The 14253-nt window shown below is 39.6% G+C and overlaps 1 protein-coding gene across 1 annotated transcript in view; it reads right to left on the bottom strand.

Moving 5' to 3' along the window:
• THSD7B (thrombospondin type 1 domain containing 7B) overlaps nucleotides 1–14253 on the bottom strand; it is a 273934-nt gene that overhangs the window by 144003 nt on the left and 115678 nt on the right. The window contains exons 7-9 of the mRNA XM_074145144.1: nucleotides 7355–7546; nucleotides 3280–3514; nucleotides 1316–1431 (exon numbers count right to left, since the gene is read on the bottom strand). Coding sequence (XP_074001245.1) covers nucleotides 1316–1431; nucleotides 3280–3514; nucleotides 7355–7546 — 543 coding nt within the window. The remainder of the gene's footprint in view (nucleotides 1–1315; nucleotides 1432–3279; nucleotides 3515–7354; nucleotides 7547–14253) is intronic.

Here is a 14253-nt window from a genome sequence, read left to right on the forward strand (position 1 = left end):
TTATTGCCCTGAGTTCACCGCTGTCTACGCTTCTGAGGTATGAGATAATCCTTCGCCGGAAGACAGCCTGTTGCCCGATGACATTTAAATGTAGGGAAAATGCCAGCTTTTTTATTGTTAGATAGTAAAGTTGGACACATTTTCTCAGATAAACTACAAACAGCTTAACTGGTAAAGTTCTGTGTAAACCTGATTTAGTGATTGCATGTTTGTCTAAGCTCTGATCTTATGCCGCTACACATTTAATTTTAAATCTGCCAGGCAATACCTATTCCTGCTTGATCTGCTTAGTAATTCACCATCTGTATATTGTTTTCATTAAATGCAACTTTTCTATAAAAAAAAAAACAAAACAAAACCCCTAACAACTCACATATGTATACTGGTTTTCAAATTTCATTAACATGCTGAGGTTTTAATTGCACAATGCAAATGAAAAAAAAAAAAAAAATCTTGCAATGCAGCCGTATCAATCATAGATCTGGCAAAAATCAAACTCCCCCAACAAGAAAGTTTTAATTTAGAATTATATTAAAATGATAACACTGCCAAGGAGGTTAAATAATTAATTTCTTCTCATTTTAATTGTAGACTATTATTTAATAAACAAAGTAATTTACCAGGTAATTTATTCTACTTCTTCATAGGCAGCTCATTTAAAGTCTAAAAATAAATTGCTAATTAAAACAGGATTCACTGTTTTAGAAAGCAACTCATTTTCCTGTAAAATCTAACAAGGACTACGCTAGAGCATCCACTGAGAATCTTTGAAGGGCAAGGAAGCTACCAACAAAAATGAAATATTCTGTTAAGTAAGAAGGCTTTCATCTGAACAATTAATGAAACACACAAATTTGTCACAAAAACCAACACTAGATCATTATAAAGAAACTTTGCTAGTGTACAAAAGCTAACCAACTAGATCAAATAAATGTATGGTCCTTGAAAAACCACGAAGCTCGGGAGTTATTTGCACAACACCGTATGTACATCTAGGTTGGTGAAGAGCAATAAATTTCATTTATTTGTAGCAATTCAACATATACCCATACAATGCTGGGGCCTTGGACTTCTGACTTTGAAGGCAGAAGCCCAGAAGGAATTTGTTCCAGGTAAAGGGAACTTAAATCTCCAAATCTGCTCACAAGAATCCCACCTCCCTTAACGACATCAGTGTCAACAAACCCCAATGTCCAAAACTCATTCAGATGAGTGCCCTAAAAGTTATTAGACTGACATGAACTACAACTACTGCACATTTTTAGGCCAATTCTCTAATTTTTCCACAAATTTTAACCTCCTCTTAAAGGCTTACCGGGCTGACACGCTGTTGGGCAGCGAGTCCACTCACTGAAAGGCGTGACAAGGCAGTCTTTCTTGCAGAGGAGGAGACATGGCCGCACGGCCTCGGGTCTGACGGACTCTGGGCATCTATTGATCCAGACGCAAAGATAAAATAAAATAAAGTAAAAAAATTAAAACTACAAGGAAATGTTTTACTTCTAAGACTCTCACAGGGCTGTGAGCATACTGCCATACCAAAGATATCACTTCTGGTCACAGCAAGCCTCATTTTGCGAATTTTTTTTAATCATTTTTAACTCCTAAATGAAAAATAGGTCATGCATATTCTAATAAAAGTTTTAGACACAGACAGTTAATATTTAAAAACTCAAAAGGTGGAAAAGGGATAATTTTCTGAGATTAGGCAGATCTTGCATTTCAAATGGACGAGCAGAAAGGGAATTACTCTTTTTTAATTTTTATTATTTAGAAAGATCGCTCAAAAATACTGAGTAATGCATGCAATCCAAAATGACCCCATCTGAAAGAGGAATATGCCACTAAACCCTACTAGGAAAAAAAAGTAAATCTTAGAGCCATGATTCTGTTACTGAGATAGTAATAAGATACTTAGAGGTATAATTTAAAAGAAAATAGATATAAAGAGACATGTCTTCTCATTAAGTGCGATTATCCTAGAGGGCAGATCTCTGTTATCTGAGAGAAGACGTTTAAATATTTTTCTGCAAAACATTTAATGTTAGTTGGCCTTCTCTGCCTTGCACCTTCTTTGGGTATGGTATAATTTTCTTCATGAAATCAGGAAAAGTGCAGAATACAAAAAATTACAGTATGTCAACACACAAAGGTTATTTATTTACACAGCTTGGCCCAGTTCTGAAACCATATTAACAGCAGACCTTCACCACAGCAGTTCTAAACGCTGCAGCACTGAAGCTACCACACCAAAGCCCCCTTTCTGAAGTCCCCAGTACACAAATTTCTTCTTTTGGCAGGATTTTTCCACCACTGAAACTCTGTTTTTCCTTCATGTACTTCACTTAAGTATTTACTTACCCGCTCTGGTTCCATTTCCCCTTAGACCATCTCAAAAGCAGAGGGGGTAAACAACTATTTTAGACATTTTATAGCTCTATAAACAATATGTTTAATTAGGTAAAGTTGCAGCATATAAATGGATTCCAGGTATAAATGAATACTAGATTTCTTTCCTTTTATTTAATTAATCTCATTAACCTCAAGAATTTTAATTAACTGTACTGAAAGCAACACAGTCTGCTTATGCGAACAGGATTGTTTTGAGAGCTACAATAAGAAATGAAACTCGGTTGTAAGTCTCTAGACTCATTAACAGCGCAAAAAATAATTAGCAATGCCTTGATTTTTTTATATTAGGGAGAACACCTGTGCTATTTATTTTCCCCATTTAGTTAAGCAAAGCAAAATTCAGAATATTTGTACTGCAGAATACGTAATTTTGTTGTGTTGGTCTCACATTACAGAAGCTGTATCAATCAACTGAGCAATATAGATCACACATACGGTTCTGCCTTATTGTGGTGTAAATATAATACAAGCCCTATTTACTTATTCTATTTTATTAGAGCGTTGTTAATAATGTACTGATGAATGTTATATTCAGAGGTACTTTATATTTTCCTCACACCTGTCCTTCAGGAAACATATTTGCAGAAAACTGTAAATTAGAATAACAGAGGAGCTACAGCAAAAAATCTACAGCACAAAAAACATGCATTTTGCTTGGATTTACACAGAAAATTAAAAATGGGCTAGCTATTTATTTCTGTTACATATTAGTATCCCTTCCATAATAGTGTTGGAGTAGTAGCTGGAGAATTAGGCCTGAAAGGAAATTATTTTCAAAGCTGCAGATTCCATACATCAGCTGAAAATGCATTTTATGTGCCATGTACGGTAACTATAAATAATCACCATTAACCTTTCTTTAGATACCTTTTAGGTGTGACCTGGCCAGAACTGCTCTTCATGCAGAAAACTTTCCTTGTCTGTATTCCCACTCCACAAGTGGCTTCTCCGCTCCAGTTAATGGTGGCATTGAGCGCAGTCACCAGCACGTCTTCAGAGCAGGAGCTCCAGGGAGAAGTTTCCCAGAAGAAATGCACGCACGGGTGATCATTACAGGCACGGTGCTCCTGCAGGGCTCGGTCAGGAGGACAGGCTTTTCCACCTGAAAAGAGCCAAGAGAACACCATATTTTATCTTGATACGTGTGGAAAAATGGAAAAATAAATAAAAATGTTAGGTTTGCTTAATATCCTTTTTTTCCCCATTTAAAAATAAATAAATAAATAAAGCTAAAATAAAGCTGTTGACCTTTACGGCTGCAATAACAACCTTCTAAAATATTGTTTCCCCATTAAACTAGCCTTGCATAAAATTGTATTCCAACGCATAATGGAAACAGAAACAGGCAAAGTATATTTCTGAGTTACCTTATTGATACTCCTACACACAGCTACGTTGATTCCATTTAAATGCCAGTATCACTCAGCAAACATGCAATTAGGTTTAAAGACAAATTAAGCATTATTTTTATGTTCATTCTCCTTGCTAATTTCCCAAGGAGGAACATGTCTTTTTAATATTTGGACTCTATTCACGCATTGCCTCAAAGAGCCGAGCTGTAGAGGGTGCTGAACCATACTGATGAAGGAATGTATCAAACAATACCCACACCTGAAAATCAAGGGGGGAAAACCTGAAAGATAGGTTTTGAGTACGAAGAATTTACTTTTCTGGAGCAGCACCCTTCAAATTGGTGGCCAAAGATTTTGCTAAGCTATTGCACTTTGTCAGCAACTTGTAATAAATCCACGAAGTACGGGAGTTCAAACAGCCTCCCCAGAAGCTTTAACACTCCAGCCAGCAGCCTGGATTTATCCCATAAAAGCAGCAGATGTTCGAAGCTCAAAAGCTAAGGAGAAATGCAGTGAAATTGTAACAGTAAGCGTTGTCGTTTTAGGAAGAAAGAAGTAAAAATGACTAAAATCAAAACCATTCTCTTCCAGGAGGAAGAATCTGGTAACTCATGGCCAAAGTGCTGCAGGTTTTGAAAGGTTTTGGAAGAACTGACGTGTTAGGGTCAGATACCATGAGGTTCAGAGCACCTTTATGCCCTACTAAAATCAACAGGAGATGCAGGTGTATTGCTCCTCAGAGGGATGCCCATCGCCTTTGCAGGACTGAGCCTTCTCAAATAAGGTATGACCGCAAATGGCCACAATGAATAGCACTGAGAAAAGAAAGAGAGGGATAGAAATTTCTTAGCACGCTGATTTGGATAATCATGTCACATTACAGTTCATCTTTTCATGAAAATGGACTGTTCCACATAGTGCTCAGTCTCAGAAATCTCAAAATCATCAGTACAATGATGGAGTAGAAAATTCCCCAGGTAACTTATTTTCCCTGAAGATTTTGACTTGGCAGGAAACGTGCAGACCAGTTATTGCTCTCGCGTGTTTGAGCACATGTGAAAAAAAAAAAAATGTAGCAAGGAAACAACAAAATGCCTGGTCCATTAGGAAAAAATAAAAATAAAGAAAAAAAGATTTAACTCCAATTTTCGGCTTCCCAGGGAAAAAATTAAGGTGGGGTTTTTTTTCAAGAATACCCACAGTAAGGAAGCTCTCCCAAGCAAGGGAGAGTAATAATGAGGCAGTTTTAACTGAAGATAATAAGAAATAGCACACGGTCCACCCAACCTAACAGTCTGCCTGCAAAACCACAACCAGGAAATGCTGGTTTATGAAAAGCACAAGTGCCTGGCCACTTTCTGCAGCTCATTGACAACTTCTCTACAAGGAAAGCAGGACAGCGCATCACTAACTAGCCATTCTAGTAGCCATTTACAGACTTTTTATGGACCTGATGGTCATCAGTTCCTCTAATCCATTTTAAACCTGCTGAGACTGCCTCCCTCCACAATCTCCTCATGCACCAAGTTTCACAAGTTTGCTGTGTAAAGAAATATCTTTTAAAACCTGATTTAAACCAAGCCCCTCTAAGTCTCATCAACAGCCTCCCGGTTTTTGTATTCTAGGATCTGGTGAACAGCTTGGAGAAGAGTACCCAAGAGTTTGAACCGGTCGGCCTGTGGGATGGCATCCACAAGTCCTCAGACAGGAGAGCCATGGCTAACATTGCTTCAGCTGACAGAGGACAAATGAAATCATAGAATCATAGAATGGTTCGGGTTGGAAGGGTCCTTAAAGATCATCAAGTTCCAACCTCCTGCCATGGGCAGGGACACCTCCCACTAGAGCAGGTTGCTCAAAGGCTCATCCAACCCGGTCTTGAACACCTCCAGGGATGGGGCCTCCACAGCTTCTCTGGGCAGCCTGTTCCAGTGTCTCATCACCCTCACAGTAAAGAATTTCTTCCTAATATCTAATCTAAATCTCCCCTCTTTCATATTAAAACCATTACCTCTCGTCCCACCACTACACTCCCTGATAAAGAGTCCCTCCCCATCTCTCAAATGTCACTTGCAAAGGTAGCAAGTAGAAGCTCTATAGAGCTTGCAAGTAGAGCTCTGTAGAAGTTGGTGGCTCAGCTCCGAGCTGAGTATGAAAGTTCCAGAGAAAGCAGGTAACATAATATTGCAGTGATAACAGTATTAAATCCACTTCCACTCTCCACAAAGTCAAACCAATTGCTATTTATCTGCATGCAGATGTGTGTCTCTGCATAGCAAACCATTACACTCATTGCTAAAGATGTAGAGAAAAAGTTGGGGTGTTTGATTTTAATAGTTAATCTTTTCCTTCCTGAGAAACTTAAAGTATTCAGTTCAAAGCACGCCATTTTTAGTTTAGCCTGTTTCAGGTTGAGATGACTAAGCTTATGTACTTCCCAAGTTCACTTCTTCAACACTTTACTTCCATAATTCCATGTTTATCTGTTATTTGCATTTTATTCCCTCCACGGAAAATATGAAGCCAACTTTATTTTTCATTTTAATTATTCTCTAGCTTATAGACTTTTTTAGTAGTAGTTATTATCATTCAATCAACAATTATGTAGCAGTTTTCATCCTGAAGGGTCCCAATTTTCTTTGCAAGGGCCCATAAGGATGTTTGTGTGAATACAGACCATTCACATGAGTAAGGGTTTGCAAGATCAAGTCCTTACATTGCCCCAGAAACAGTGGGTGGCTTTAATGATAATTTACAAGACAGCACTTAACAGAGCTTGTCCTAGACTGGATTTGCATCTGCAAGTGTTTAGCTGCTGCATTAGCTGCACACGGTGCTGACAATAGTAGGTATTTTCGTCGTGTCAACAAGGCTTTAGTCTGTTAGACCTGTTCACGTTTTATGAATTTTTATGCACCAGATGTGATACTTTTCAAATCCTGTGTGATAAACCAACACATAAATGAATTACCAGATGAGTAACTGTAGTTAGAAGGCTACACTTCTGATACAAGCCAGTTTGTGTAAATAATTGTACCATTGATGTTGACACGTAAAATCCAGATACATCATGTGTCCATGAGGAGCCAGGAGAAATTATATATAGTCATCAAGAGCTATTTACTTACTCCCATTGAAAAACAAGGTCAATACATTCTAGGTCTGCATTAATAACATAAACAGGTCCTTTTCTATTAACTCATTTTTCACAGCTCACTGTTCTTTTCTAAATTGCTACTGATATGTTCCTATATAAAGACACTCACACGATGAATTGGTGTCATGCAGTAATTTCATTAGTCTAGGATGTAGCTCTCCTGAAGTAAACTCACACCTAGAGTGGCCCTCAACAGACAACAATTCATAGGCTGAAGTAAATAATTTTTAACTAAGAATTTCTCCAAGTGACACACACATTAACTCAAGCCCATAAAGATCTTCTAGTCACTAGGCACGAAGTACAGACATGTAGTATTATTCCTCCTTGCTACAGTGTTGGGATTTGCTCTGATCTAAACACAGCTTGGCTGAGGAACGCAAGTCAACTCATTAAAAGAAGCAGAGATTAATCCAAAACCTTTACCACTCACCCTCAGCTGGAAGGGCCAAGATGGACCTGCTCCTGCTTTGACTGCCCTCAGCATTTTTACTGGAGCATGAGTGGGAACACGGGGACCACAGGGACCACTCGCTGATGACACAGTCTGTTGCACAAGGGATGTCACAAGCCACAACTTCAGGACGGGGAAGGTTTGAGCAGAGGTGATGTGGTACTTCTTCACCTGGAGCAAACAAAAGAAGACAGACATGGAGGAAGGCTCAGCTTGGTTCAATATCCACGGTCTGCATCAAACAGGCTAGCTTTATGTCAAATGTCTGCTTGTCCGTGGAGGAATATACTACAAAACAGCACGTGGTTTAGCTTCAGGCTTGAAATGTAATACTTGAACAACTTAAGTATTTCTTCAGAAAAGCAAAGAAGACAAAAATGTGTTTCAAGTATTGTGTGTAATGACATTGAGGTTCTGGACTGTGTACAGAGAAGAGAATGAAGCAGGTGAAGGGTCTGGAGAACAAGTCTTATGAGGAGCAGCTGAGGGAACTGGGGTTGCTCAGCCTGGAGAAAAGGAGGCTGAGGGGAGACCTTATCGCTCTCTACAACTACCTGAAAGGAGGTTGTAGGGAGGTGGGGTTCGGTCCCTTCTCCCAAGTAACAGGTGATAGGACAAGAGGAAATGGCCTCAAGTTGCATCAGGGGAGATTTAGATTGGGTATTAGGAAAAGTTTCTTCACTGAAAGGGTGAAAGGTCAAGCATTGGAACAGACTGCCCAGGGAAGTGGTTGAATCACCATCCCTGGAGGTATTTAAAAGATGTGTAGATGTGGCACTTAGGGACACGGTTTAGTGGTAACTTGACAGTGCTACCTAAACAGTTGGACTCGATGATCTTAAAGGTCTCTTCCAACCAAAACAATTCTATGATTCTAAGATCTTGGCTGCAGTTCACTTTATAAAGCAGACAAGCACAAGGAATGACATAATTCAATCAATAAAAAGCTGTAATATCAATTATCAACAGAATTGATGATAACTGCCCCGTATTTTCCAGCAATCTCCACCTACAGAACCTATTTTCCACAATACAAATTGCCCAGGTCCCAACAGAAGACAATATTCTTCTGCCTGTAGGACAGAGAAATGTCCAGTGGGTCTTTTGGTCATTCTCCTGCTATCTCAGCCAGAGATTGTACAACTTCTGACTCTCCTTCTCACCCAAAAACTAGGAGATCCAAACTAATGGATCTGTTGGACCACCACCATTCAAGGAGAACTACCAAAGGACCTGGACCAAAGCGTACCTCCTGATGAGAAGCATCTTTCCCAAAACCCCTTTCAACAAGAAGGTGGGACGGTGGGGGTGGTGGGGAAAAACTTACCAACTAAAAGAACAGCTGGCAGAACGAGCAGCAAAACAAGGCACACAAGGGATGTCACGTGGAGTACAACACATGCAACTATTGCTTTTAAAAAGCAAAACAGCATACAAATTTATTTTTAAAATAACAAATGAAATGTCCAGTAATGTTATTAATTGCACAGAATTTATCAGGACATCATAATTCTTAAAAATGTGTAAAATATAACTTTTTGGTACTGAATTACACATAATGTCTTACAAATCTAATTCAAGTGATGAGCAGACATGACTGACTCTGTTACACGATTCTCGTTCAGTGTTTCCAGACCTTCACTAATCTTTAGCTACAAATCTGACATTTCTGGAAGCTCAGATATACCTGTTTATAAACAACAAGCTCAGACTGAATGTTACCTCCTCTTTTGCCCTTGTAATAGTTACAAAGCACTCCTTCAAGGTTTCTTTAATTATGAACCTAGGAAAAAACATAATGACTATCCAGGCTCAATTACACGTAGGAAAAAAAAAAAAATAAAATTAATAATGGTAACAACAGGCTCTTTCACCTCATGCTACAGGAGCAGGCTCCATAACAAGGTAGTCCAGGATACAGTTATAACTAGGAGGGTAGAAAACTGTACTGCTTTTGCAAGGCATCACATGCTCACGTGAGTAAATAAGAGAGGCAGGCTGCTAGCAAGAGTGCATAAAGCTGTCAACAGCACGGTGGTATTATCTGCAGTTGCATCCCTAGATGAAGACAGGCTCATCGCCCTCGAGGCAGAAATAAAACTTTTCAAGCATATTATGAGAAGTAATGGAGAATCTAGCAGGCAATCAGACTGCAAGATATGTTTAAAAATACTTTATTTGTATACTCCCTTTCCCTTGCACTCGTCTGTGTTCATCGACATGCCCAGTCTTTGCACCACTATTTTAAGTCTACTCAACAAGACGGAGGAGACGAACACCCTCCCTACAGACAGCCCCCATCCTTTGGTACTGATTGTGGCACCCCTGCAAACCAAGCTTAATCCATCATTTGCCTTGACTAGCCCATTATCACCACTGCTGCTTTGGATGCTCACATAATGCTGAGAACTATCTTTAGAGAAAAACAACGTAAAAACCCTAAATAAACCTGTAAGCCTTTTTACAGCTGTCTCCTTGAGTCATTTTAGCATCAAAATCCCTGCTACAGTTTTGACAGCTTGTCTGTACACCAGCAGATAACATGAGGGCATCCTGCAGAGACTTGATTTTAGGAGTCAATGGTACAGTAGCATCAAGAGATTATATGCTTTGGGGCAGTAGGGCAAAACATCTGTCCTTCTCTCCAATCGCTAACACTTACAGGGAAGCAGGGGAACAGTCAGCAAGAGGCTTCTGAACGAGAAGGGATGAGATGGAACACTGGCTCTGCAAGTGTGCCCCCAGCCCCTCCATCCCTGCAAGAAGTTATCTTCATTATATATGGACTTTATGGCAAGGGAGCACCATGAAGTTCACCAAATTCTGGATTTAGCCCAATTTTTCCACCAATCAGACAGTTCCAGAGATGTAAGTGTTGGGGAAAACCCAACTTGCTGAAAGCCATGGGAGCCTTTCCATTGATTTAATCTGACTTTACAAAGTCCAAGTGACTCCACTTAGAAGATGGATCAAAATACTTAGGTCTCCTTTGGTGTGGTCTTCCTCCACCCATGAGCACAGATGCCACAGATTTTCAAGCGACCACCCTGTGGGGAAGGGAAGCAAAGGAGCAAAATGCACTTCCCACTTCTTCCCTCCGTGATTTCTTTTCACGCTGGATTTACAGCAGGTGACAGCAACAGTAACGCTGCAAATAGAGGCTGCAATTCATAGTTCCTCAGCAAAGAAAAGAAGCTTTGAGTTTTTTTATAGAGTTTACCACCCGGTGCATGAGGGTACAATTCAACACTCACTTTGATTTACTTTATAGCTCTATTCGCTGTGTTCAGGTTTAATTACTGGCTTGTATTACTGCAGAAGGGAAACGTTCTTCTGTACCAGCCGCCTGGCAGAGAATTCTCAGAAAACTACCATATACTACAAAGGAAGGTAATAATCTTTCATTTTCCATGAAAAATGCTAGCATAGGATACATCTGAAGTGTGCTTTATGCATTGTCACAGCTTTACAGGGAATATTAAGTTCTCCTGAGCTTCCAAATTGTCCACCCAGTACCTTGAAGGTGTAATTCTTACCTCAGATATTCTGAATAATCTTTCTAGAGGAGGCTTTCTCCCTCTCTAAATAAGACTAATGCCTTTAAGCACCTAAATTATGCATCTTAATGCAATATGAATTCCTCTCCAAGTATGTGTTTAGATCTCAAGACACAGCAAACAAGCCCTGGAGAGCAGCAGGGTAGGGGATTACAGCAGAAGGATGCCAGTCTTGATGAAAGCCATCTTTCCTTCAGGAAAAACATGGAAAAGGACAGCACTGGCCCTGACAGCTACAACTTTGCTCCCTGATACAATTTTTTAGATGAGAACAGATGACACTGCTCTGAAGATCATCTTGTGGTAAACAGGAATTAAACCCAGATGGCAATTCAGAGACCCAGTCTCTCCTGGTCAGAGCCTGGAGCAGCTCCCTCTTGACGGGAAAACGGCTCCTCTCTGCAACTTGCTGTGATGTTGGAATAAACTGAGAGCATCGTTCATCTGTTCATCAGCAAACTGAGCCATCCAATGTAACAGGACAGAAGATATTTTCAAAGAAAGAAAACAAAAAGTACAAAAAGGTCTTAGGTTTTGTGGTGTCCTCTAGTTAGCTTGGACCGGATCCAGCCCATCCAATCCAACCTACCCCAGAGGTTACCACCGCTGTCTTTGTTGGCTTTCTTCAGATATTACTTGCCCATTTCATGTTCCCCCCCGCCCCCGCCTTGATACTGTGCAAGTGCTCAGAATTAGTCTCAAGGAATTACGTCTACTCTGAAGAGTGTTTTTTCTGCTGTAACACTAAACGGTACAAATCCACCTGTTACTGAGACACAACTGGAGACCTGGTGAGGATGGTGACTGAGCAACTGAACAGTTTCATCCTAGTGTTGAGGACATATGGTGAAAACTAAGTGGGGCTCAGATTAGGGTGAACCTTGCAAAGTGCCTTCTCTCCTTTGGGTAACCACAAACAACTACTGCTAATACAACTGCACATGGAAAGCACTAACTGTAAAACAGAACTTGTACCTACATTTTACAAAGAGTTACAGTTATTAAGTGATTCGTGCTAGTCATGATCAGCACAGCACCTTGAAAACACTCCTCTTTTTAACTTATTTGATACAAAGAAATATAACAGGGCTGTGAGTCAGGGGCAAATTATTTTTCCATATTAGGAAATGTTTAAAGTTTTCAAAGCTTTTAAACATTTATACTCCATATTAGAAAAAAATCCAGATCTTTCAAAAGACATATTATAAAAAGCTGCAGGGGATGGGGTGGTGGAGTGGGATGGAAGAAAGACCAAGAGCATAATTACATGTGTGTGGCATTTAGCCATCACCCAAGAGGCACAACACACACAATCCAACCTCTGATCTTCATCAGGCATAAGAAATGAACCAGCATCTCCAGCATCCCAGCAGCCACAGTGCCCCCTCTCACATGCTCTTTATTTCAGGTTTTAAGCAGAGTTTTTGTTCTCAACCTTACTGAATGTGTGCTTTCCTAAAAAAAAGGTTCATTTAAGAAAAATCATAGACTCATAGAATGGTTCAGGTTGGAAGGGACCTTAAAGATCACCGAGTTCCAACCCCCCTGCCATGGGCAAGGACACCTCCCACTAGACCAGGTTGTTCAAAGCCCCATCCAGCCTTGTCTTGAACACTTCCAGGGACAGGGCATCGACAACTTCTCTGGGAAGCCTGTGCCAGTGTCTCACCACCCTCATAGTGAAAAATTGCTTCCTTATATCTAATCTAAATGTTAGTTTTCTATTCAAAATGTTTTATTGCTAACATCCTGTCCTAATGACTTTTTTTTCAGCTGATTGCCTCTTAGTTGAATAGTATAGTGATTAAAGCTAAACACACAAGATATATTCTACAGATAATATTTTCAGTATAGGAAAGATTGAATCCATTTTCTTTCAAAGTCAGGGTGCAATAATTACAAAAGAGAAGATGAGCATGGCATTTTTGTAAATATATTTGCTAATAAAGTTGACCATTACCTAATGTACTGGTCCCTAATTTTGAATTCTTTAACAAGGTAACAAAGAACTGACATGGAAAAGTAAAATTCTGAGTGGAATTTTTCATTCACTTTAAAATCAAATTAAAGTCTTCCCAACAAGGGAAACAAAACAAGGGATGACATAGAACCCTGCTTGAACTAAAGAGCTTGTTTTTTCAGCTATTCAGGTTTTTTTCTTATTGTCTCTTCCATCCTAGAAGGAGAAGCCAGTCCTCACAGTCCTGAATAATCCACTCCATGGCAAGACACTGAATCAACAGGAACTTTTCATTCTGAATCAGTTTGGTATTAAACTGCATCTCTCTATTTTACATAATGCCTTGGAGCTCTGGCGCATTAGTCTCATTCTTCCCAGTGACCTGTGTCCCCATCTCCTATGTTACAGTTTAATTACTCCTGCCACAGACGTCCCTCCCGACTCAGGAAAAAGGGAATCTCCACTGGACAGGTTATGACTAAAGCAGCAAAAATACAAATCCCATCAGGCAGCAGGAATGGAAAAATCAACTCAATTAACAAACCCAGCATCCTCCCTTTTGACCTTCACCACTACAACACCTTCATTTTTTAAGGGGAAAATTTGAAAAACTACTTTGAAGATTTCAGGTTTGCACACAAGTGTTTAGCCTTGAGTGACCTCCATGGCGGGGAAAGGCTCAAGATGAAGGAATTGCATTTCAGACTGTTCTGCATTGCTACCTACAAGTTCAGGAAATTTATTTTTTGCACAAATGACTGCTGCAAAAATGCTGCATATTTAATGACAATTACCAGTTTGACATCAATATTTCTCCTTGTAGCATTTCAAATTATTCAGTGGAAATAATGAAGCTGTCATCTAAAATACTATGTGTATCGTAAAATTTTATGTCCCACTTAAATCTCAGAAAAGAATGACAATAAACTTTGATTAAATACTTGCTTGTAACAGAATAAGATGTCAACAGGCAGCAGTAAATTCAGAAGAATTCCTATTGACTGTATGCCAGTTTGCTAACGGCAACTGCATTCAGAGAAAGCTGGCTGCTGACAATATCTTGGTCTAGGCACCTCATCAGCTAACGACAACATTACATTTAAAAGCAATAACAATCAAACTACAACAATAGGAGAAATTTCTTATAACCATTTTGAATGTCTTCATCTCATCACAACATCACAGATCTTCTTTTCCGGGTTGCACGACCAGCTTTAGAGATACCTTAAAGCATCCAGGGCTTGCCATGCTCAGTCATCACCGGGAGACTAATGTCACACTTCACTGAAAACCCCAGCTCCTGGTTGACTTTTCTTAATGCCAGTCAACAGGTAAGAACATCGGAGAAGAGCGGTGTCAGT

Source organism: Numenius arquata, chromosome 3 (assembly GCF_964106895.1).
Source record: "Numenius arquata chromosome 3, bNumArq3.hap1.1, whole genome shotgun sequence".
NCBI classification, from domain to species: Eukaryota; Metazoa; Chordata; class Aves; order Charadriiformes; family Scolopacidae; genus Numenius; species Numenius arquata.